This window comes from Thunnus maccoyii, chromosome 3 (assembly GCF_910596095.1).
Source record: "Thunnus maccoyii chromosome 3, fThuMac1.1, whole genome shotgun sequence".
NCBI lineage: Eukaryota > Metazoa > Chordata > Actinopteri > Scombriformes > Scombridae > Thunnus > Thunnus maccoyii.
This window is the reverse complement of record NC_056535.1, coordinates 3,224,800-3,252,028: the sequence shown is the minus strand read 5'-3', so window position 1 is coordinate 3,252,028 and position 27,229 is coordinate 3,224,800. Positions and strand designations below refer to the sequence as shown.

General features: G+C 39.6%; 1 protein-coding gene across 1 annotated transcript in view; it reads right to left on the bottom strand.

Moving 5' to 3' along the window:
• Nucleotides 1-27,229, bottom strand: part of LOC121893948 (copine-9-like) — a 165,554-nt gene that overhangs the window by 110,567 nt on the left and 27,758 nt on the right. Inside the window, exons 3-4 of the mRNA XM_042406165.1 lie at nucleotides 22,805-22,851; nucleotides 6,910-7,013 (exon numbers count right to left, since the gene is read on the bottom strand). Of these exons, the coding sequence (XP_042262099.1) occupies nucleotides 6,910-7,013; nucleotides 22,805-22,851 (151 nt within the window). The remainder of the gene's footprint in view (nucleotides 1-6,909; nucleotides 7,014-22,804; nucleotides 22,852-27,229) is intronic.

The window sequence follows — 27,229 nt, the reverse complement described above, 5'->3', positions numbered from 1 at the left end:
ATATCAATGAACTGACCACAGCTCTGGCTGCATTTAATACCTACTGTAGTTCTTGTTAAAACTATATTTCTATTATATTCTGATTCTGTATGTTGCTCAGTCAAAAGTACAAGTCTGAAATTATGCAGATTATAGAAAAATTCTGGCTATACTTACTGTCAACAAATCCCATAAAAAGACTAATCAGCAATCCAACAACGAATTGATCTAGTGACAAGTATTCTGTGTGTATCCAAAGCCTGATATATCTTATTCCTCTGTGCCGCAGAGCTCCATTGTTTTCCAAAAATTATTAAAAACCTATCAATGAGCCACACATTGCACTGGGTGACATTTTCCTTCATTACCATGAACACACACACTGCTGTTTACTTTGACTCAGTCCCCTAGTGTGATAATTAGACTGAACTTCCATTTCAGTTCAGGAAGTGTAATGGGAAACAACATATATTTGGTTAAAATACTGCTAATAGCAAGTAAAAAGGCTATTACAACATTGGTTATTGGGGAAAGGGAGCACCCTGACAAAGGATCAATGGCTAAAAATTGTTGAGGATATCTTCTCCATGAAAAAAAACTGACAACATATATTTAAACTACAAGAAGCACAACTGTAGGAAAAAGAAAGAAATGGACATTATACAAGACTCAAAATGGTGACATGGGAACATTGTTGCGAATAAATTCACCAACAGGATTGCATGGATGATGGAAAAAATGTGGTTTTTGTGTTTGTTTGTTTTTTTGTTTTTTTATGGTCATTTTTTAACACTGCAAATCTTTTGACAATAAAGATTAAAGTGACAAAAAACTAGTCCATAGACACAACACCTGACATATATGAATCACTGAAAAAATCTGAGATGTGGACAGCTAACATACACTGGTAACTTTAATAATTGGATGCATACCATCATGTTTGAATAATGTCTGCTAAAAATAAAATGCCCAGCTGTCTTTAAAATTGAAACTATACATTTGTGAAACAAATTTATAAAACTATAACATTGTAGTCCAATAAATTTATGACCCAATATTATAGATCTACATCTTCAGTAGGAACCAATGGACTTGTGGCTGAGTACCACTGACACTGTTGGAAAGTATGGAGAGGTGGACCAGCACGTTATTGCTTTTGGTCTTGTCATGGGATTTGTTGGCAATAAAGAAAATAAAGAAAAAACACCAGCATTATCCTTTAATAACACTTTAATATCTAGTGTGTGCTGCAACCTTTTTACAAACCTTTACTGTCAAACCAAAGCATGTAATATAGCCTTTGAAACGCAAAAAAATAGACGTACTACCAACAACTACCAGCTAAATTTGGCATTTAAATAATATCTTATATATTTTTGAAAAAAAAAAATCACTGAGGATTTCAAGTGACAATACCTCAAATGATGTATTGCTGTTGTTGTCACGAGTCATCAGCTTGGTCCATTCATCTCCCATTCCCTATGGAAATAATACATCACTTTGCTCCATATCTATCCTCTGTGATTCAGTGGGCTAAAAATAACCTGTGTGGAGAGGTGGGACTTTAATAATTGATTCCCTCTACTGGGATGCTCCCTTTTATTGGAATCCCCTCTCATGACCCCATATCAGGGAGACCACAGAACTCTCTTGGGACTCGGTACAATCCATATCTGGGCCATGCTGCAAACAGACTCAACACTCATTTATTCCTGTTTCTAGGACCATTTTCTCGCCGTTGTTGTGTAGGAAAGTGAGGCTGTGCCTGCCTCAATCAATATCAGTGCAAGAAGATGTAAAAGTGACCAATAAAAATTATATTTCTCAATATAATATTGAATGAGAACATGTTAGATTACCATGGAATTATTGCATGTCTCAGCGATGCCATAAAAACATGCACATTCATTACTATGGATGTTAATAATGACTCATTTATCAACCATTATCTAACATTCCTCCCTGCAATATTATACCAACAGTGCTGATTTGCTGAAGTTCTATCAACAAGGAATAGCACTAAACAAATTGTGCATACTACTAAAACTATGTCATTATTTTTGTGTTTATTAAAATTTAAGTGCACATTTTTGGAGAGCTGCCTGGCGTGATGCATTTCTAAAAAATATAGGTGATCTTTCAGTCTTTTTTCAAATTTATTGTGGAGAGAAATAGTAAATATTGTAGAGGACGGGTGGAACACTCGGCAAAGCAGGCCATTGACCTTAAGGGGGCGAGGGCTTCTGCTCCACCCCTTAGATGCATTAAGGAAGTGAAAATGAACACCTCTTGTCTTCATTGCTGCTAAACTTTACTTGAGTCATTTAGGCTTGTACAGTATCTCTTAAAGCTAAGGTTCATTTAAACGATAAAGTCATTCTGACAGTATTTTGAGTTTAATGTACATAAGCTACTTAATGTACTTGCATTCCATTAGTCTATGGCTCCTGCATATTATACTTCATAGAATATGTTTTTATTGTTAAGTGTGTTAAATTGTGAATGGGTTTCAGGGTTAAAGGACCTGCACTTGTTTGAGTAAAATGTTAATAACATGTAATGCTACTGTCTGCTGTGACCTAATTTTTGTGTACTGAAAATATTAAGGTGGAACTCCACCGATTTTACACATCAATGTGTGTTTACAGGTATTAAAATTTACAATTTTTACAATTTCATTCAGCAGATGCTTTTATCCAAAGCAACGAACATCTGAGAGTTGATACAACACAAGCAAGGATCTAGTCAGGAGAGAACAACACGAGTAAGTGCCATAAAGATAAGTTTGAGTCCAATAAGATGTAGGTGCCAACAGGCAGTGCACGGAGGCAATGCATAGAGTGCATAGAATGCATAGAAGCAGATTTTTTTGTTTCAGTCCATCAAGTGTGGAGGTGTTCATGAAAGAGATGGGTCTTTAGTCTTTTCTTAAAGATTGAGAAGGACTCTGTGGATCGAATGGACTTTGGTAACTCGTGCCACCACCGGGGAACTACAGAAGAGTCTGGCTAGTGACATAGGCCATACTCAGATCAAATCAGGCAGTGCAGCAAAAATGCCAGTCCTCCCATTCATTTGAATAGGGGTTTTGTGTTTAGGCTGCAAGGGGTTTGGCCGCAGCGGCCTATGGCAAGAAAGTTGATCCAGAGTCAACTGTCATCATCATCTGCAGAGGTTTGAACGTACATGCGGGGAGGCCTGCCAGTAAGGAGTTGCAGTAGTCAATGCATGGTATTACGAGAGCCTGTACCAGGAGTTGTGCTGCATGCTCAGACAGGTAGGGTTTGATGTCCCTGATGTTGTACAGGGCACATCGACATGACCAAGCAAATGAGGCCACATGAAGTTTAAAGGTTAGTTTGTCATCAATCATGACACCCAAGTTTCATGCAGACTTTGTGGGCATGAGTTGGGTTGATTCGAGCTGGATACTGATCCGTTGTTATATAGAGGAACTGGCTTGGATGACAAGGAGCTCAGTCTTAGAGAGATCAAGTTGAAGATGGCATTCTTTCGTCCATACCGAGATATCGGCAAGGCATGACGAGATACAAGCTGAGACTGTGTGGTCTTTCAGCAGGAACAATAGGAAGAGCTGGGTATAGTCAGGATGGCAATGGTATGAGAAACCATGGGAACAAATGATTGCACCAAGTGAGATGGTGTATATTGAGAGGAGGAGGGGACTGAGTACTGACCCTTGAAGAACTCCTGTGGATAAGCTGTGTGGTTTGTCCTCCAAGATACTCTAAAAGATATCCCTGAGAGGTAGGACATGAACCAGCAGAGGGCAGATCCTGAGATGCCAAGCTCAGTGAGTGTGAAGAGGAGGATTTGGTGGTTAGCCGTCTCAAAGGCAGCTTACAGATCTAGCAGCAATAGAGCTGAGGGCCGACCAGCAGCTCTAGCTGAACGCAATGATTGTAATACAGGTATTAAGGAGTACTACTGCATATGTGTACAGGGTTGTTTAATGCCTTTTGCAACTACAGTACTGTCTCTCAGGGGGTAAAAAGGTAAACAGTCCATGCGGGGGTGGGTGGTGTCTTTTACAATGGTGTTGGCCATGTTCAAGCAGTGTTTCTGAAATATGTCTTGTATGATTGGAAGTCTCTTTTCTGCTGTCCTCACCTCTCTCTGCAGGGACTTCCAATCTGAGGCATTGCAGCCTCCATACCAAATAGAGATGCGGCTGGTTATTACGCTCTCCATGGGGCCTCTGTAGAATATGAGGAGGATGGGTGGGTGGGGGGTTGGGCTTCAAGGTCAGTGTGGAGAGTAGGAAATTGTTACAGTGACCTATTTCCACATACATAAGAGCACATCAGTATTGTATTAAGACAGACCTGAAAAAACCCAAACCTATCATTTCATTTAATATGTCCACTAAGGGTTGAAATTGATCTTTACTCATAGTAGAAATTATTGTATCAAATCAGTTCATCTTTTTAAGTCACAGTCATAAATCAAAACTTTGTTTTTTATATAACTGATTGTGTCTACACTGTTGCTTAATTACCTTCTGATGAGAACACATTGGAGATCACTGTCTACACTGTTGATTTAACCTCACATCACTGTCTACACTGGACATAAATGTCAAATGTGTAGCTTTATAATTGATATTTAAATTTCTAATACACCTATCAGTTTAGACTGCAGCTTCTTTCCTTAATGACTGAGAATTGGGATTGGTTCAATCAATGCCGCAGCCTAGTGTTGTTGATGTTCACTGTTATTGACCATGATGGACAGAGGGGTGAAGAGTAGCTCTGATCAATACAAGGGATGTGATAGGCTCTTTGGGCGCTTCTTCTACCTGACCCCATGATGGGTCTCTCCTCTTCACTCCCTGTAGAGACATTGATCCCCTCTGTGGAAAGAATGGAGGTGGTAAAAGTCTAAGTTTTCCCCTCTTGTCTGCTTTTATCTACCTGCAGTCTGCTCTGTGACCACCTCACATTAAAGGCAAAGTTTGAAATGGATCAGGAACTACATAAAGGCTATGCAGATCTGTAAACAAACAACATACAACAGCAACGCTATTCTCTATTCTTTGAATCCTTTGGGATTGGTTTGGGAATCAACAGGCAGCAGAGATGCAGTGTGCTCATTTGCGGGCTGTAAAAGTAAATCTCTCTTTAATTTTGCTCACAAATACTCCACAACATCTTTATATACTTTAAAGCCTTGAGCCAAACAAACAACCTGCAAATGAATAATGAGCTCACAACAATAGATTCAGAAGGAAAATTGGACTGTCACTAACGTAAAAGGAGTACAAACATACTGTGTTTTAATGAACTGGTCATCTAAGATGTGACAGTAAAACTAAATCATCTAATAATAAATGAATGCTAACTACACCAAGAAGGTTACATTTTGTCAATGCAAGTTGATGTACTTTAAAATCAGAATTAAAGGGGAGGAGCCGGTGAAGCATTTGACCTGAGATCAAGAATTATTATTTACATTTCAGCCATGATTCAGATTTCCAGGCAATTATCTTTTCTATCCAAGACTGTTAAACCAGCTGAGATGACTTGCTGGCAATGAGGACTAAACACAAAGTACAGCTGAGGCTAATAGGATTATTAGTTTTTCAGTTAGTATTGAACAAATTGAAATTTTGACCTGATGATGACTCTAGAGGAATGTCAGGGATCAACAGTCCACCTGACTGATAGACAGATAAACCAACATTGCCATCCATAAAGCCACACCATTACTGTAGCTGAAAATGAATGCAGGCACTCTTGGTTCTGTTTACACTGTATCAGATGCCTTGCATAAACTCACACATTTGTCAGTATGATCCATGCAGTAGAATTTACCTCATTTAGACCCTTAATTTTTAGTGGACCAAACGGAATAAATCCTGATGTTACAAAAAGAGTTACATGGGTGTTTGTGACACCCAGGGAACAACACAAAATCTTCACCATTTTACAGCCATTTCACTCAACAATTGTATGTGAAAAGTGTTTTTGGGCTATGTGGGCATCTCATGACTTGCAATTCTGACTATGGCCACTATGACAAAATCGCCTCACAGCCCAGCATTGTTACTGGGGCTTTATTAGTGTATGTGGGAAGAAAGTGGAGGGTTAGCACTGATGTCACACACAGAGGGGACCTGTGAATAGTCATTGTCATTAATATAGAGCACCTAAAAATTACCTGCAGAGACAAAAGGAGAGCAATGGTGGATATGTTGACTGTACTGAAAGGGTGAATCATTTGATTTGATTTTTTTGGGAAACTTTGACATCAACCCTTTTAGCCGTAAAATAAAACCTGAACTGCCAACTCAAAGAAGAGAGCAGGCTGGTTGAAGTCAGAAGCGGCTGATTGGTGAGACAGCCACAGGTACCAATCCTGTAAAACCTTTTGCCCTAAGGCCATAGAAACAGAATGCACTTACTCAAAATTGCAACATGCAAGTGCAGGCTTCTGGCACAGTAAAATAAAGAGTACATTTAACTGCCTGAAGTAGACATTTCTACAAAGGGTAGAGACCAAAGTTTTAGGAATTCTACTTGGTACCAGAAATGTCCATACTAGAAAATAAAAGATGGTAGAAAAAATTGGCAAAGAAGTGTGAAAAAGTTGAAGGCTGGCATCTTACACTGCACTGTATACAGTTTTCCAGCATTTACTTTATTTTCTCTATTTTTTATATAACTTGTGGTTTCAGAGTTCTCCGATGGAAACCAAAAGAGATGCAGAAATTTGTAACATACAGTTTGCTGATTTAACGTCTAACAATATGATGAGAGTCATCCAGTCAAAATGCTTTTATGGCTTCCAATATTGTGGGTATGAGTCAGCAGGCCAAAAGAAGAGGCTTGATTGAAGTCATTCCCTGGTATAACAAAGGGAAGAAACAGTGGTGCTGTAGAGGGAAAAGGCGGAGATGTTCCCACTTACACATCAAAGCGAAGGTTCTGCTTCTCTTCAAAGAAGAAATCAAGGACAAATTTCCTCACGAAGTCGGGGTTCAGTGTGTTATCGATCACTTCTGTCCGACCAAACTGGAGGAAAGACACAGACAAGAGAGACAGAGGTGAAGAGAAAGTCAACACCATGCTGATCAATCTGTACATTTAGTGAGACGAAAAAGCAAATACTGTAAGACGGTATTCTACTACTGTTAAAAACCTGCAAAAGAAGCAACACAACTTCTCACCCATCAAACATTTGAACAGGACACACCATAAATCTGTCTTAACCTGATTAAGGCAGTGCTCAAACTAGTAGATTAATCATGAGAGTGTCTGATACAACTGTCTTACTTGGAGAAAAACTGACCCAGTTAGTTTACCTTCATTTCTGCTCAATTTTTCCACCTGATGGGGAGTGCAACACAACATCAAATGCAGGGGAGAGCTGCCAGGTTGCTCAATTTAAAAATCCAGTGATTTTTACAATCAATCTAATCATCTCATTATCTCAAGATAACGAATGGATGGCTTTGCTGAGCCCATTAAGCCTGATTGTTTGGAGCATGATTGAAGGCAAAGGCAGAGCTAGAAATCTATAAAACATTCTTGATCAATGCATTTATTCAATAAAGGTAGAATCAGCAAAAATTGGAAACCAGTGTTGGCGTCACCAGGCCCCAAACAACAATACTGACATGTCCAAGTGAAAGGAGTATTGGTTGATGTAATTGTTCTTGCTGTCCACACTGGCCTCAAAGAGTTCAATATAAATGATGATGGACAAAATCCACAGTCCTCGTACTGTGTAAAAATGCATTTTAAAGTTCAGCTGAAGCTAATATGAGGCTTCAGTAGTGTGTAAGTACACCAAAGTGACAGTGTCTTTAGAATGAAATTCTCTCTTTGCTTCCCCAGACAGTGTTCCCTTGCTGTGACACTGCAGAGGGTCAGTAACACAAAGTGGGAATTTGGTACTAATATGACCGTAACTTGGGAAGAAACACTTTGTCTAACTCAGGGTGCTTTCACATGAAGCATCCTCTCACACAACTGAATCCCCTGTTGATCGCTGTGCAATCACACACTCATCCCTCAGCTTACAACACAATCCCATCATACTTTCTGGAAGGTGACAGTGATGAGCTATCGATCTGACAAATACCTATAACCCCCACCCCTCTCTCCAGTCTTGTTACTGCTCTCCTCGGTCAGTCAAACTCCACACAGGAGGAGTAAAGAGAATCCTCTATCAGGTATTAATCTCTTTGGATGGATCTTGGTCTGTAAGGGTACACAGGTCTTAATGCTTGTCAGCGGCTGCTGAAACCTAAAGAGTAATGAGTTTAGATTGTCACAAGAGGCAAAGTCACGATGTCAATAGCTACCATCACAGAAGACAAGTGAATTTCATACTGACGTCTTAAATGAAAAAAAGGTTATTATAAATTTTTCAGGCCTTGTGTTTCAATCATTGTGTGTCCATGATGGGATCTGTTATTGTTGTATATTACAGGACAGCCACGTGAGTCAAATTAACGTGATCATTATCTGATTTAAGGGGCAACACATCTGAATATCATACAGTTCTTTATTATCACATTTGCAGTATACTACATGACCCAGTTCCATTGCCCCCCCCCCCCCCCCCCCCCCCCTATACAGTCACAGACTTTGCAAGTGCTCCCTTGAAATCTGTAAAGTGTTTGAGAGCTCTGTCACAGATTGCTTTAGCCTTTTATACACACTATGGAAGGAGTCAGCAAGATTGACATTTTCCTTGCAATTACAGTGACAGAAGTTGTTAACCAGCACCATGTATGTGTAGTCGTATGATCACTTCAAATATGTTGATTTAGTCCAGCAGAGCTAAACTGCAAACAACAAATATTCCACCTCATTAAATTACAGTCTGACATATGAGCCTCACACTTCACTGTAAATAGAAATGTCTCATTACCTGATTGGCTATAGACAAATCTGAGTTATAGGTTTTTTACCAAGATATCTATCCAGGAGATCCTTATCCCACTCATGAGTTAAAAATATCATCATCAAAAATTTAAATTTTCAATGTAATCTGGTCCAGTTTCGACAGATGGTTCTGTCTTTTCTGTTCTGTGCTGTTATCAGCTGCTCCAGCAATGAACTTAAGAAAAAGATATCATAATATTTGGACCACATTCTGAGCTCCATGCCAACAAAGGACCGACCAGGGACCACTATAGTACAAGCAGTTTGCCTACACAGGGCCGATGGATCTCTGGTAGCTTGGTACTAGCATTAAGCTTCCTGGGAAAAATTCCACTTTTACAGTATGATCTTTTTACTAAATGTTGCATTTCTTCTGATTTCAGTGACAGAAATCAGGATATACAAAATTACAAGACAAACTGAAATGTCCTTTCTCAGTAAGAGTGATAAAAAGGAGAAATCTTCTTTTAATGTGTATGCTAGAGATGCTTTTTAATGTCAGTTGTATTTGTAATCTGGGTGAGTCATGCCTTAATGCTCTGCAGATATGACACATACCTGTATGGTAATGCCAGGTGGAAAGAGGATCAAACACACAAACTGTCTACTATCTATTCACACACACACATACAGTACAGACACAGAGAGCCTCCTCCCTCCCACAGTGTAGCAGTACTGGGGCGAGGTGAAGCGGCAGGTTGCTGTCGTGGACAGAAACTTAAAGAGTCCCTGCCACCGCTGCTCTGCTGACAGCTGCCAAAACACCCAGCAGTGGCACCCGCAGCCCAACTGATCTGTAAAACACTGCCCTTTGTTTTATATTTAGTTGTTAACTATTCTCCCTGGCTTCATAGTGGAAGAGCCCTGACATGCCTTGAGGGACGGGACAAAGGAAGGCTGGTTACATTCCCGCTGGATTTAGGGGGGGGGGGGGGGGGGGGGGGGGCAGATCTCTTTGCTCACTGTTGCATCACGATCTTTTGATCCAGCAGTGACAGCGGCACACTGGAAGACCATGTAGCTTGCTGCCCATAAGAAAACAAATCAAGCACCTGCGGGGAGTGCATTTTTCAGAAGTGGTTTGTTTGTTACTTCACTGAGACAGAGAGGAAAACAAAAGAGATGATGAATGAAATCTACACCCTGATTAGACTTTGTATTAAATTAAACTTCAGAGGTACCTTATAGGAAAAAATACACTCACTGTACCTCAAATAATAACACGAAACAGCAACAGAAAGCCGATATGATGGACAGTTTCAACATAAAAAGGGAAAATAACAGCAGTGGTGGCAATTTTCCTCTCTCAAAGAAGACATTTTGACATGTCAAACACAGATGTAATTAATAACAGTGGAATTCATTTATATGTGGCAGGTCAGGGTATGTGTATTGTTCGTGTATACTGGGTCACTGACGTGGCTCACTGGAACATTTAAATGGACAAAGTCATCATTAAGGTTGATTACAAACACCTGTGCTTTTCCTGCTGTGACAAGTCAAAATGTCTGCCGTAAGCAAAGCTCTTTAGAGTTTACTATGACAGGAAAGAGGAAACAAATGAAAATGTGTGTGCATGCAGTGTGAAAAATATGGAGGTAGGCTAGTTTATATCACAGCAAGGTAAGAGCTGCTACATTTCTAAGCAAGCACAAAGTAGTATCTGACGTACATCATAGTGCCATAATTGCAATACAGGTATTTATCTTTTATCATTTTATCAAAGAAAAAACATTTATCAAATATCATCTTCTCGATATATGCAAAGACGTATACATTTAGCTAGTTAATAAGTTTGACCTGTGCAGTTCAGCTCCCCTCTGTATTTTTGAAAAGACTTTACATAAAATGTACATTAAACATAAACCAATCCATCTGCAAAACAAAAGTCCTCATCAATTTAATTTCAGGATTCATGTTAGTAAGCTCGTTTTAAAATGTTACTGCATGATTTATTATTTTTTCATGGCATATAAGATGTCCAGTGGTGTCTTGATGTTGTATATCTACAGTATTTAGATCAGTTAGGTGATCATTATATAGGCCAAGTCTGTTTTGGAGGCAACACACACAGCACAAGATATTTTACACACTGATGCTATGGTATAAAATAGCTAATGTGAAATATGCCGTTTATGTAGAAATGAATGTGTTAAATGTGCATCAACAATCCTCCTCCTCTTCTGATCATGTAAACTGTCATTTCAAAGGGAAAATGAGAAATGCTCAAACTGCACATGAGAAGGTTTCATGCCTACTTCCAGTGTTCTTACACAGGGTCACTGGTGACCGGAGCGTATCCCAGCAGCTTAAGAGTTTCCAGCTCTCCTGATATGCATGTCTTTGGACTTTGGGATGAAACTGGAGCACCCAGTGGAAATCCAAGCTGAGGTTTCACACTCCATACCTTCTTGATGTGCAGTAACAGAGCTAACCTCTGAGCCTCTGTGACACTTAAACTGTACAGTCTGTGGTTTTTACCTCCAGGCAGCAATAAATTACGCTTGAAGACAGAGTCCTCCCTTTTGAAGCTACCATGTGAGCATACAGTCAGTTTTGATCTGTGCAAGATAAGTTGAGCTCTTTAAAGCATTGGGGAGATGTACAGTTAGCACAGATCTGTTCAGAAGAGCAGGAGGGATTTAATCAAGAGCAGCACAGAGGCTGACAGCTTGTGGCCTTTGTTGGATGTGTGGCTATTCAACAAGACCCCTGAGGAATCATTGAATAAAGAGAAATGTAGGAGCTGCAGAGAGGTTTTCTCTGCTACTGTTCTCATTTGTCTCCATCATCCTGCATCATGGGGATTTTGACAGAAATACAGGCAGCAGGTATTATATGAAATTGTAGCATTAAAGGACAAAACCAACTTTTCCACAGTCAATTCAGATAATGAGTGCTTTAGAACCAGAATTCTGCATCAGGAGGCGGGTAGGGAGGATGGATAGATAGTTAGCAAGATGACAAAAAAGGCAAAAAGTGGCCTTTGCTGCAGGAGACCACTGTTCGCTTCCCACTTCCAACCAAGTGTCTTTCCCTTCAAAAGACACCGCAATTCGCCGCAGCTCGGGTGTGTTTTCCCTGCAAGAAGCAGTTTGTTTCACTGCAATGTAAAAACGTCAGTTTGTGGTTTTAGATGGAGTTATGTGCTGGAACTATTTCAAGGTATTTCAAGCTATGGTGAGGTTGTCAGGTTTGGTACCATAGTACTTGTATGGCTGTGTACTCACTGCATGCTCACCAAACATATCTGGTAATCCACCCTGTAGCTGAAGATACTGCACAGAAGATTACCTTATTCGTCACAAAATAGTTTCTACACTGACTAAAATTTCAAATAGTTTTTTATATTTCAGTTTGAGTACGGACCCAACAGTGAGCTTTAGAGGTGTTGGTAGGTACATTTAACTTTGGACAAAGCCAGGCGAGCAGTTTTTGTACTTAATACACAGACTTGAAATTGAGATTGATTTTTTCATCTTACTTATAAAAAGCAAACAAGCATATTGACATTCATACACACATCTGTGTATAAAGGTCAATCTAATTGTCATTTAAGTCATGGCTATGGTCTTTCTATGGCCTGCAGATTAACTGCTTGCAGCTGGATTTTGAGTTTATCTTGTCATATAAAGTACATATTTTGTGTTGTGTGGCTCCAAGGAAGAATTCTGCTAATGGTGATTCTGTAAAATGAAATGTAAATGTAAAATGAAAATACCTCAGAAGGCTTTTTAGAATTATCAAAATGCTAAATACCACATGTATCCTTTATTACCCTTCTTTTACAGTCAAAATTTAGATATTGACTAGTGTGTCATGCCAGACAGAAACATAGCAACATAACACCTGATCACCTCACTATTCACCTAAAAGCACTGTCAAGAGAAGACTTGTGAAAATGTTGTAATTGATGCAAAGGGACAACTATACCACCAGAGTGGACAAAGAAGATGCAAACAAGACTCTGAATCATACTAATTCAAGCAGAAGGCAGCTGTTAGGTCAGAAAATAGATCATACTATTGTGAAAAATATTATTGCATTGCTGACCTTGTGGCTTTGGAGCTGAGTGGAGAGCTCATGTGAAGTGCACTTTACACACATTTGCTGCAATATTTTGCATTGCTGTCACTGAAGTGGTTTTCATTACTGAATCACTGATGAATGCCCACATTGTCTAATTTCTCTCTCTGTGACTATCCCTGTCTCTCTTTGACAGACTATTTCAGTGTTTCAATTGTCTATAGTTAGCTTATGTTCTTTGACATTATAAATGCGACTCCATGATGTCAGAATGTGAATGGAAAAAGGTCATTGTATCACTAGATGTTAAAGACAGAAGATGGAACAGACTGAAACATAGCTGAAGTGAATCAGAGCTGGACTTTCATTGCAATGTACCAACCATACAGACTGTAGCTGTAGCTAGTGAGCAATGTGTCCACTATGTGTGGAGTGTGCCAGTTCAGCCTGACTGATCTCACAACTGAGCAAGAACTCTGGTTCTCTAAATTACCTCCAGTCTCTCCCCTTTGTCTCTGTACATACGCTTATTAATTGTTGGCATGAAGTATCATTCATGGAGACACGTATGTCTGAACACACTTTTAGAGTCAACAAAACAAGCACAACATACAGCTAAACCATGAACCATGCACTTCTATTATAATGTTTGTCATTCTACAACTCTGTGAAGCATCAAATATAAATGATGCCCTGACATCTGGGAGGGAAAATAATGATCAACAACATGGACCTCGTAATCAAACATTGGTACAGATTTGATCATACCTTCTTTCTTTAAGTATCTACAGTACAATTTTAGAGATCAATTTTTCCTGTATACTGGTCATTTTTATTCAAGATCAGTGTAAAAAGTGTAACCAAAAGCTGATATGATACCATGTTGGTATGTTACAATAAGTCTTGTATGTTACAATAAGTCTCTGCCATGTCTTCATTGCCATGAAGGATTGGTTCATAATTTTTCAAGTCTGTCTTTAAATAGTGAGGAACCCAAATGTATATTAAACTGTTTTCTTTCTGTAATCATTCCTCCTGTTCACACTGGCCATTAGAGGATGGGGCCAAATCCACAGTCCTCCTTCTGTGTAAAAATGTATTTAAAAGTTTATCTGAAGCTACTATGAAGCTTCAGTGTCCAAATGAATCAATTCAAGTAGATATCTTTCAATGTTAGTCTTTTTACTATACTTCCACTGCAGATCAACAGGGAAACACTGTCTGAGGAAACACAAAGAGGGAATTTGATGCTAAAAAGACTGTAAATGTGGTAGATATCCTCTTGATATGACTAACTCAGACTACTGAAGCTTCATATAAGATTCACATCAACTTTTAGATGCATTTTTGCACAAAATGACAGAGGAAGGATTACAGTGAGGAAAGCCTCTTTCACTGTTCATATGAACACCTGACTGTTTTAAGACACACTTAAAAAATTGTGAATCTGTCCTTTACTAGTCTATTTCTTAAACACAGATGTTTTAGACTTCGAAGATGTACTGCTTGGATAAAGGAGAAAATGTAAGTTTAAATCAAAACTCAAAAGAATTGTTCAGTTACGGATTTAAACATGAGTTTCTTGAGTTTAACATTAGATTTCTTTGTCCTTACTTACCAATACTTGCCATGAGTTCCATGAGGTTAAGAGGGTGGCAACCAAACACTTCCTGCTTTTATGCTCTTTGTGACAATCAGTGATGTCATAGGATGCACCATGTATGGGGGGTGTATTTGGTTTAATCTTCTCTTTTGATTAGTATCTATATTTGTAATGATTAGTTTCCTTGACATATGGAGGCTAGTAAGACTTGTTTGTATTGATTATGTGTACTGACATAAGTGACAAATATGTATTGAAGCTTCAGGACTTTAAAGTCAGCAAAACCAAGGCCAAAGTGTACCAAAGCACCACAACACCTTGCTGATCTTATTGTTTCAATCTCCTATCTGTGTCTGTGAAGATTCTCAGTCATCCAGGTCATGGTTATCCAAGGAGGGTTGAATTTAGGGCAACTGAACTTGGTTGTAAATACTTGAAGACATTTTGATTCTCATCCAAGGGGCATCTTCAGTTCTAACTGACTGGTGGGGAGTCCAAGGTATTTAACCGCTGTGGGGTCATTATCTCATTATCATAGTCATTGCTCATATATGTGTTATAAGTTCAAGACGTGTACATGTAATGCAATAAATCTGTAAATGCACATTTTATTGAACAATATAGTACAGTAAAATAACTAATAAATGAAGTGTCCAAAAAGCCTACAAATAAAATATTTTTGTTGACATGAATGGGCCTACATCACACCTTATTGGCCCAATGTGATGTGATTTGAGATTTGCGTCCATTAAAATATTACCTTTATAGTTTTGTTACTTGGTGTTCAGTGGAAATGTTCCCATACTTAAAATTTTGTCTTTCTAGTGTGCATTAGTTGAGAGAGTACTTACATCATGTAGGTGCAAGGCTATTAAAAAGCAGCATCAATCAAAACACAATATACCTGAACCGAATGTTATAGAAATAATGTTAGATCAAATGACCAAACAACATCAGTCAGGTTAGCATACTAAGATATTTCCTGCTCATTCTTCTGTCCCACCAATGTGCACATCACTGGAGCATAAAGTTTAGCAGTTTCAGAACTGTCAAACTGAAAGAAATGCTTTCTGAAGCATCAGTGACATATAAAACTTCAGACACCATCAATCATGTGCTATTCTTAATTTGATAAAAGCTCTGACACAAAGTATTGAAACAAGCTTCGGTGTTTTTGTATCATCCACCCATCACTATCTACCACCGAGTCACTCTGAAGAAAGCTCCCCTACATATTCCTTTAATGCATTCCCCAAACAGACATATCATCAGAAAAAGAAAGGTAACATGATCCTATTCAGTTGATTAAATCCCTACAGCCATGTAAAAGCAACAAGAAAGATGTTTTACATTATCAGTCTCTAATTTAAAAGCACTGCAAGAAGGACATCCCCCATTCAACGCAGTGGTCCACTGTAGGTAACTGGATCACACTGTGAGCAACCAACACCACGCTGCAGCAAAGTAATCAACAAATATACTGAGTGCCCCTGATATGTCCCCATTGTCCTTGTTGCGTCATGTCCATTCAGATGTGACGCAACATAGTAGTGGATGAGCATCTACCGATTTAAGAAGAACCATTCTCTCTGAGGCTGATGAGTTAAGTGATGCTTGGGGGTTTCTGGCACAAAGCAATCCATTATATCATGTTCACCTTCTAACAGCATCATAGCAGAGTAGAAAAACAGCCTAGCAGCATCGAGGCAATCAGGGCAGCATTTTTTTCTATTTGAGTCTGCTGCACCTGTAATGAACTGTCTACAAGTGGAAAAGACGGAAAGAAAGGAGGACAGAGAGACAGACAGAAGGAAAGTGAGTTTTTCCCAAAGGATCAGGAATCCAGAAATGCATGTGACACTCACAATGTGGACACAATATGTCAGTTGAAATGGGGAAAGGATCATTATTATTGTTATTCCCCAGAAGGTCTTGGAAAAAGTAGGTTAGCATGGCTGCTTGTGCCTCCTGGGGGAAGAGGTTAGGCTGGCAGTCAGGCGCGGTCAGAAATGGGCTAATGAAGCAAGAGAGAGTGAGAAAAGCAGCGGTATCTGGTCCTAACTCAGTAACATGTTACAGTATAACAACTTACTACTTTTTCAGGGCCAGACCAAGCCTTTTCGTGGCCCCTAAGTCACTTCTCACCTCAAATGTACAAAATAACGATGAAGCACAGTTTATGACGTTTAAAATCAAATATAAAAAGAATTAACATGGTAACACTTAAACACCTTAACACTTAAATACCTCTTTGATACAGTGTCACAAATACTGGTCAGATGTAAGTGGATGTGCAAATTGAGGCAGACATGTCCACACTTCAGTGAAACATTTGCGCTTATCCCAACTTATCTTTACTGTATCTTTAAAGCTGCATCAATTCAAGTTTAGTGACCTGGGGCAAAAGACTCCACATCAAGCTGAAAGAACCCCCTGTTAAGTTATTGGCTATCATGGTAACAAATATCCATCCAATACCGACATAGAGAAACATTAGCTTTCATTTGATGTTGTGTTTTTGGCAAACTGATGAATGTAAGTCCACTATTCACACTGTTTTTTTAGCTCTGTTTAGATCTCCACCAATCTCTGAGGGAAATATCTCAGTCTGTAGCTGCTAGATGTTGGATGTTTTGTTAAGTTTTGCAGTTAGTGCTGCAAAACCTTGCAGGGAGGAGGTCAGGGTGGGTCAACAAAGCCTGTTACGATTGATCACATCCTGTTTCCTACAAACAGTCAATATGGGTTTCTTTAAACCATGATCCTTACCTAACCCTTGTTTTTGTGCCTAAACCTGATTTAACCTTAGAGCTGAGGGAGGCGTAGAGTTGGGTGTGGTATGGGTTCGTCAACACAAGCATGTCCTTTGATGCACTGATTATGTATTGATTAGTGGAGCAAGAGTAAATACAGAAACCTAAAGAGAGTTTACATGTTCAGTGTGTTTGGGGAGGGGGCTGCTGGCTATGAGGACCAAAGCAGCTGCTTTTGCTTATGCCTCAGGCCAGCTCTGCTCTTCAAGTAACAAGTGGCATAAAAAATTAATGTCAGTTGGTGTGGTCATACACCAATCTCTATGCGATATGCCAAATGCCAAAAAGGTGACTTCCTATTTCATTTAATAGCATCAAAAAGATCTGTGATCATCAACGCTTCCTGGCTTCCTGATCATTCTCAGGACAAGAAACTGACTGATCCTGATCTTAGAAGTGGAAAAGGTTGCCTGTTGTGTAGGTGACTGAGAAGAAATTCTAAGAAAGTACTGCACCCTCATACAAATAAGTAACATTAGTCCTGAAATGACCAAAGAGAAAGGAGTATATTACGTTTTTTTGCGGTAACAAGCCCAATATTGACAGAGACGAGAGGTAGAGTATGAGACTGGTTTCATATAATGGAATATGAGCTGTCTCCCTGTTTCTCTCTCAGACACACAAACACACACACACTGATAAGAAGTATCTTTTAATAAGCTCTGCTTTTGACAGCTTCTCCTTTTGTTTGGTAAGTTTTCTGTACAGTTTGTTTGTTTTCCGTACACTTTGTCACCCACTAAAAATCCGGAGTTTGTTTTTGGCAGAGCTGTAATTATTTCTTTCTCCCATTAGTGTGAGAATTAGATTTCTGTTAATTGCATCAAAAAGTGCCCAGAGCCAAATCTACCAATGTGTTCAGAAAGCCCACGCACTACAAGTCGCTGACAATACATGCATCGCAGGGAGGCTGTTTGTTTCCTTTTGCCTGTTGACGGACAGCTATACTACTGTCCAAGGAGATTGTAAGAGGAAGAAGTGGGCTACTGAGTGGGATCGGGAAGCATATGGAAGATCTCCAACTGTGGCTTCACTCCAACCTGGCAACCCAGGCTAAAAGAAAGCTCCTTGCTCTTCAGTCAGTTCTGATTTATAAAAATAAAAAAGCTGCAAAAAGTAGATTCACAGCCAAACCACGCGTGTCCGTTCTGCTGTAATCGACAGCAAAAGGCCCCATAAATTCCATGACAAGAGGAGAAAAGCTTTAGCTCACTGCCGAGATAGAGAGGCAGTGAGGAAAATAAAGTTTAGGATACTCCCAGATAAACTTTTATCTTCTCACAGAAGCAAGAGGCATTTTATGATATGTTCCTACTGTGATGTCTTTGCTCTGATGGGGGCTTGAGAGTTTATCCTGCACAGATTCTAAATCTGTGACAGGATTACTGCTCTATCGCTTCAAGCAACCTAACATTTTCCCAGCAACTCCCTCTGAAGTTTAAAAAGGTATATTGCCTTTATAAGCCTGGCAGAAAAACATTTTAGTCCATCTTTGTCAGTCAAGCTGCAAATAGTAAACCCTGGGACACAGACTGGGGAACTGAAGAGGAGTGATAAGGAAAAATAACTGGAAATTTGATAGAAAGGACAACAAAAGTTACGTATAGTGAAAGAGGATTAAAGAGCCTGTAATAATGAACAGATGAACAGATAAATACTTACAATATATAGTATAACAATACAATAAACTTATATACTGCGTTACAAACCATTTCACATGAAATAATTATCAAACATCATTTCATTTCATTACAACTTTAGGTTCACTCCGTTTAGTTTAGCAGCAGGCGTCACCATTAATTAACTGAAGCCAGTTGCACCAGTTGTTCTTTAAATCCAACTGAAATCACAGTCATCCCTTTTTGCAGTCAAAATGAAGCATTGCCTTAGTTCAAGATGTGTTAGTGTTAGTTGATTGGCATGTACTGATTTATTCATGATTCACTATCAGTGGCTGCTTGGCTACTAGCTGACTAGTAATATCCTATCATATACATATTGTGATATTCTAACTATAGAAAATCTTGCTATACATAGTCAGTTCTTCAGTGCAAGTGTCTCTGACTGAACTGTCATTGAATTATACACTGCTGCAATAATGGGTTTTTTGCAATAGAGTTGACTCATAGTAATTAAATGTCAGTGAAAAAATGCTCAGAACAACTATTCTAAGAGTGGATTCAATAAGTAAAATGTGTATTAATGCATGAATCAATGAATATAGACATTACTCTGCAATCATGATATTACATTCAGTTTTGAACATATATATTTTTACATTCAATAATGTTTAAGAAAATGGATTGTTCGCTGGATGGATATTTAAATCAAATATAGATTGAAATTGGATTTACATTGGCAATATATTATTGATTTTTCTGAATTTATCTCCCCAATAACTGGCTCATCTGCCAATATGTCCTTTATTTTGTCATTTATCTTCATGTTATTGTCTTTAATATTGTTGTGAGGAGAGAATACGCAATAAAGATAATAAGAAATAAGAAGAAAAAACATATCTCCCAACTACAATACTTGTCAGCTTCTGAAACTATGTAACTATATTATATTTTTAGGGTCATGTGACACTAAAACTCTCCTCTGACACCAAGAATAATTTGTCTGGTCAAAATGATATTAGGAATTAGTTCAGGTTTCAAGTCTTTCCATAAAAGAACCGGCATAGTGTTCAATTCTTAAGTAAACACTTATGCAATAAAATAAACTGCATCACACACATTTGTCAGATTGTTTAAAAAGCAGACACAGTATCTAAAAACATAGATTCACCTCTATACAAGAGAAATCTGTTATTATCTCTGCTGCATCTCCTTGCGCTGCTGCATGAGGGCTGCACGTAGCTGCAGCCTCATCAGTCTTTTTAAAAACGTTTAACACAACTCAATGCTCCCGTTCATTTGTGATGCTGGCTGCTGCTCGGCATCAGATAGCTGTGATTACAGAGCCATACAGCAGAGCCGTTTACCTGCATCGACCACCGCTTTACACTGTGTGCATGTGTGCGTGCGTGTGTGTGTGTGTGTGTGTGTGTGTGAGAGAGAGAGAGAGAGAGAGTGTATACAGCTCTACTGAAAGTGTCCTCGCCCTGCGAGACTGATTGAGGCTCACTGAGATCTGTGTGTGTGTGTGTGGAACCCCACTGAGGTGAGACTGATTTTCTTTGATGGCATAAAGCACAAATTACTGCAAGACACAGAGAGAGAGAGACCAAGGCAGAGAGAAGAGAGAGAGATACAAGGTCTTTTATATATTTACACATCCACAGTGTACCAGGGTCGACCTTCCGAAGCATCTCCGATGGTTTTCCGATTCGTGAATTCCTATGTTTGGCCACTCAGGCTTCACAGAAGGGCTTATTTTTTTACTATGTTTTGTTTACTTCAAAACACTCTAATCAGTGTGACCGTCACAGGATATATTGCTCCACGCCTGCTTACACTCTCTTAAGTTGTGACCTTGCTGGAGGAAAGCACTGATCATTTTTAAAATGTCAGTCTGTTCGGGTTATCACAAATACATTTTAGAGGATTGCTGTTATTTCCAACCTCAGCCTTGTTTTCGTAGATGTTTTTGTCATTTTGCTGAGTGATGGTGTAAAACATTTCATCAGTAACTTCAGTTTAAAGGTTTTTGTTCCTCTCCTGCTCTCCTGTACACACTCTAAAGGTCAAACCCCAATTATAAGAGCCCTTTGTAAATGTGAAATCAACCCCAAATTAACTACAAAACACATTTCTCACAAGTAGAGTTTCAATCTATTACTGTGAATATAAGTGATTTTTTTAAATTCAATACGTCAGACTGCAGGCACTGCGGCATTAGTTGCTCAGACACACGTCTGACAGCAGGTGGGGGATATTGTTGCAGCCCAAAACTCATTTCCTCATCTCCCAATTAGAGACAACACAGAGAGGCTGGTGTGAGAGTGGGCAGTTGGTATGTATACAATATGATACTGGGTAGGGTATCCACTAAAATGACATACTGAAAATGCAGAACTGTGCTAGTTCAAATAAAATTTAATGCCACAATTTCAGTAAAGTATTATTAGAGATCTTAAGTAGGCCGTAGGTTGTTATAAATTGTAGGCTTTTAATCCTCTCAGTTGAAGCTCTTTAACTACACCTCCAGTTAACTTATGTATCCATACACATGGGGAAAATGATTTATTTTGCAATATCATGTAGTGTTGGAAAATACATTGTATAGCAATATGATGAATCTGTGCATCTTTGTGCATCTTTCTATTTTTTGTGATTTAATCCTCAATGACTGTAACTATTTTGAATCTGCATGTTTTGGATCATCAAATATATTCAATCAATCAATCAAAGTTTGATGTATTACTGCTGAAAACTGTGGTTGTGGTTGTGACAGACCCAAACCATCATTGTTTTAAAACTGCATTTTCTGTTGCTCTTTTGCATTCTGCACAAGGTCCATCCAAAAAGTTTTTTTTCTGAAAACTGGACAGGAGTAAAAGCATTTTATTAACTTTCTTAACTTATAAAATGACTCCTATCTTGGCCAATATTTGGCAGGGCTAAAGAGGAGTCCTAACTTGTTTAGTCTCGCGATACCAGACAATCAGAGATCTCCACCTACTGAAGTCTGGGGATCTCTAAATGCACTATATTTGCTTGAATGGAGGCGAGAACAGCTGCTAAAAAAAACCTACGCCCCTTACATTTTGTCAAGGACACATATTAATGGACATGATGGTCTCCCCCCATTCTCCTCCGTAGTGAACTGCATGTCACCGCCCCACTATGAGGTGCTGCCCTAAAGACTTTGGATTGGTTCTGCAATGCAGGGGTTTTTTCCAGCTAGTTTTAACAACAAAACCTGGGAGATTGTCCTCAGTCTCTATGAGCAAGCGTTTAGAGACTGACCTGTAAGTCTATAACCTGTAAGGACTAGTCAGGAGATGGTGTTCAGGCAGAGACGATCCATGAGAGACGGAATGTTTTGGGAAAACATGATGACAATAAGCTTATCACAATATTGTTTTGATTTGTGAGACTGAGCTTGTGGGAGATGCAGAGAACACATGCAGAGAATTCATGCTGCCCCTGTAGTGTTTAATGGGGAAGATGCAGCTTAAATAAAACTTTAATTGTGTTCATGCGCCTCATAAAGATAACGCACGCGACGAGGGTCCTCAGTGAGAGCGGACAAAAACTTACTGGTACACAATCACAATCCCCCTGACACTTTGGCTACACGTCTACGGCACATAAGATAACAAAGGGTGTAGTTGAAGGGGGAATTAGACAGTGGGAGAGAAATGCTGAAAAGTCATTGCAGGAAGCTTCATAAATGACTCTCAGTCCTTCTCTGAAGGGTTTTTAGGCTTATGTTAACTTTTACTGTTATTTCTAGAAGGGATTCTCAGAAGCTGGATAGATACAGACCCTTGACTTAAGAATTAAAGGCATTTCACTCACCTCCCTCCACTCCTTGGTCCCAAGGCCTTGAACGTACAACACCACCACTGAGAAGAGAAACAAATATATTCATGTTTTAGAGTCACTTCAGCACTTTGTAAATTTTAATGCAAATAAAAATCTCAAAATCATGAATCATGAGTGCATTTAACCACAGGGTCCAGCACTGGTATCAGCAAGGAAACTGATCATCTGCTCTCTTCTAGCAGTGTTCCGATAAATAGTATGACCAACCTTTCAACAAAAGATTTAGAACATAAATATTTATAAAATGTATTTGTAATTGAATATATTATTGCATTATATTATAATATATGGAGGTATTTAAAAATATAATTGCAGGGGAAAAAATACCTTGAAAACTCTGCTACTGAACAGATAAAAAAGCAAAAAAAGATATTTTTATTTCCAGCCATCCTGCAACAAAGCAAGACATTCAGTGGTTTGTCACAGGAAACTGACTGATGATTCACTGAAGACAAAATCACCTCTTTATATACAAAAAATCAAGGAGTGTGGGTACAACCAGGATGATTTTTTTGGTCTTAAAGTGAAACTCTGAAAAAAGAAACTTAACCTCACTCTAACCTCAAATAACAGAAACAGAAACTCAAACTGTGCAATCAGTGGAAAATACACACTGACTGATTGACGGGTGATTTTTTTTGGAAGTTCCGTGCAGAAACACCACCAAACATGCAGTCTGAATTACACAAAACAAGGATTACCACTCTGAACAGAGTGGGGGACCACACAGCTCCAGCTTGTAAACACATACACACACACACACACACACGGAGTGCAGGAGCTTTCAGCATCGGGCTACTGTGTTTCAGCTGACAGCTCAGTTGGCTGAACACTCAGGCACTCCTCAGGCCCCCTCAAGGTTAAAAGCAGTGCAGCACTTCCATTAAAAACTGCTCCCCTTCCTCCTCCTCATCCTCCTATCACCCTCCCACTGCTCCACATCTAGACCAAAATGAGTTCTGTGAAAATATTTTGTGTTTTTGTTGTCAGGTCTGTCAGGAAAACTTTAAAACAGCTACAGTAGGAAAAAAAATATCAGTCATGAACAACATCATCTCTTGTATCCTAGAGAAGCCATCCCATGCATGTATGGGCTCCCCAAGACTCACAAAGAAGAAGCCCCCCTCAGGCCCATTATCAGCAGCATCTACTCAGTTACTTACAACAGTGGTAACACTCCACGCCATATTCAAAACTCCATGGACTTTGTGAGCAAGGTTCGAGGATTGAAACTGGACCCAAATGAAACCATGGTGTCCTATGATGTGACCTCACTGTTTACATGCATCCCAAATATGGAGGCAGTGGACACCATAAGGACACAACTGCGACATGACAACACCCTTAACAATAGAACCAACCTTACAGACAAAAGCATGGCTGTGCCATGGACTCACTAGTATCTCCCATTGTGGCCAACCTCTACATGGAAGAAGTAGAAAGCAGAGCCCTGAACTCCTTCAGAGAAACAGCACCGAGCCACAGGTTCAGATATGTGGATGACATATGGGTCACAATTAAAACCCAGGAAGTGCAAACCTTCACAGAACACATTAACTCAGTGGACAGAGAGGACACCAGGAACAACAGCTTGGACTTTTTAGACTGTGTCATACACATTGAAGAGGACCGGAGCCTCCACGTTGGAGTATACAGGAAGCACACACAGACCAGTACTTACTCTTTGACTCTCACCACCCACTGGAATATAAGCTATGAGTTATCAGAACCCTGCACCATCGAGCTGCTAATGTACCAACAAGTGCCCAGGCCCAAGAGAAGGAGCACAAACACCTGAAGGATGCACTTTGTGAAAACAACCACAAGATCCAGGAAGAACAACAACACTGCAGGTGGTGAAGAAAAGAAGAATAAATGCAACAACATTGTCATTCCATACATGTCCAGAGTATCTGAGAAACTCAGGAGGATTTTCAAGAAACACCGCATCCCTGTGTTTTTAAAACCCAGTACCACATGAAGACAGAAACTGGTCCATCTGAAAGACAGCACACCCCAAAACAGGAAAAGCTATGTAGTGTATGCAGTCCAGTGCCATGAGGAATGCACACACTTATATATTGGGGAAACTAAACAACCATTAAATAAATGCATGGCTCAACACAGGAAGGCCAAGTCCTCAGGTCAAGACTCAGCAGTTTACCTACACCTGAAAGATAAGGGACACTCTATCAAGGACAACAATGCACATATTTTGGATGGATGGTTGGTTGGATGGTAGGATTTGGATTTTGGATGGTTTGAAAGAGGAGTGAAGGAGGCTATCTATGTCAAAGTAGAGCAACCATCCCTCAATAGAGGAGGAGGTCTATGACTCCACTTACAATGCTGTCCTTTCATCCCTTCCCAGGAGACTTAACAACCATTTACACTTGGCCTCAGGTGACTCCAACAACTCTAACAATGGTCATTACACCAGCCAGGAGCACTAACGAACCAAGTGGTATCAATGACCTTGATAACGACCCCACAGAGGTTAAATACATGGGACTCCCTGTCAGTCAGTTAGAACTGAAGAAACCCCTTGGATAAGAGGCGAAACATCTTCAAGAATCTACAACCAAGTCCAGTTGCCCTTGATTCAACCCTCCTAGATGATGATCTCCACAGACATCTTTCTTTTCTTGATTCCTCACATCTCATCTCCTCCCATCTATGATTCCTCCTCTGCTCTCCTCTCCCCCCTCTATCTCTCTCTCTTCTAGCCTTCATCCTCTCCATCCTCTCCTCTCCTCTAGTCTCCATCCTCTCCTTTGTCTTCTCTAGCCTTATTTCTCTCCTCTCCTCTAGTCTTCATCCTCTCCTCTCCTCTCCTCTCCTCTAGCCTTCAACCTCTCCTCTCCTCCTCCTCCTCCTCCTCCTCGCCCCTCCTCTTCTTTCCTACACATCAAAGCAGAGCATGGTAATGTCAGGCAGTGTAGAGAAAACATCATGTTTTCTACTTCAGTAGGACAGGAGGCCAGTCGACCACGACAACCCAGCCACCACTGGGACCTGTACATCCCGATTGTCTCTGCTCTTCTCTTCAAAGGGGAAAAATAACAGGAAGGAAGAGGAAAGAAAAACAGGGTCAAACTAAATTAATAAATACCAAAACAGAGTGAGAGAAAGAGCCTGAGAGTTTAGGGACGGTTGGCTAACTGATTCCATTTGGTAGAAAGAGAGAAAGTGAAGCATTTATGACCAGGCTTCCAGGCTGAGTAAGCTGTGTGTGTGTGTGTAGGAGAGAGAGAGAGAGAGAGAGAGAGAGACAAGCATCCATCAAGATTACAAACCTATGCAGTATGTATGTTCTTTACTTGATGGAGGCCAGTACTCCTAAAACATTTACACAGTGTGTGAGATGTATGTTGTCAATGAATGTTACATGTTGGCACTAGGGGGAAACTGTCTAAAGTCTGAGGACATCACGTAAAGTGACATAAACCCTCTCTGGATAGTCGTGGCTGTTTGTGGACACTTGCACTTGGATCAGATGGTATGAAGACTCTCCAGAGTTGAAAGAAACAACAGTGTAAAACTCGTGGAGGGGCATTTTGTAAAGATGAGATTCTATATTTGTGTGCTAAACTTCAAAGCAGCAGTAGCTTAAGGGTGGATTGGTCGTTTTAGTGTGGAAGCAAAGATTTGTGCGATGGATTATCGATGTGAGGAGAAACCCATCTTGGGGAGCTTTGCCTGGTCAACGCCGCCCGCCTAAAGGATATGAGCAGATGATAGCTGGAATCAAAAATCTAATCTCACACGCATTTCCACAGAGATGGAGGCACAGAGGAAGCCCACTGCAGACACTGTAAATACAGTCAATGTAGGAATAGTTTAGTTTTGTGTGTGTGTATGTGTGTGTGTGTGTGTGTGTGTGTGTGTGTGTGTGTGTAAAGTGTCCTTGGTTTACGAGAAGAGGCACTTAAAGAGGCACTTGAAACTGAATGTATTATTATTATTATTATTATAATTATTATTATTATTATTAGGAGGCTATCCTCAGAAAAAGGAGGCATAATGAGTCATCAGGGTGTTACTATCAAACAGGATGTGTCCGCAACAGCAAATAATTTTTTACATCCGTGTCTGTAAAGGAGGGAAGGTATTCTGACCTTTATTTAAAACAAACTCATCACAGATTTGAGCTCATAGTAATGCCCTGTTGGTTTACGAAGTGCTTCTGAAAGCAACGATCTTGTAAAAAACAATCTCACTGGGTATTAAAACAAAGAGTGAATATAGACGTCCAATGAAAAGCTGCCATTGAGGCTGATTTTAAGGAAAATCCAACTGACCTGCCATTTTGGTTTTATCTAATTTTTCAGTCTGACAATGTGTTCATGTTAGCTAATTTCTGTTTGGAAGATTTGTTATTTTGCCCTAGCCAATCAG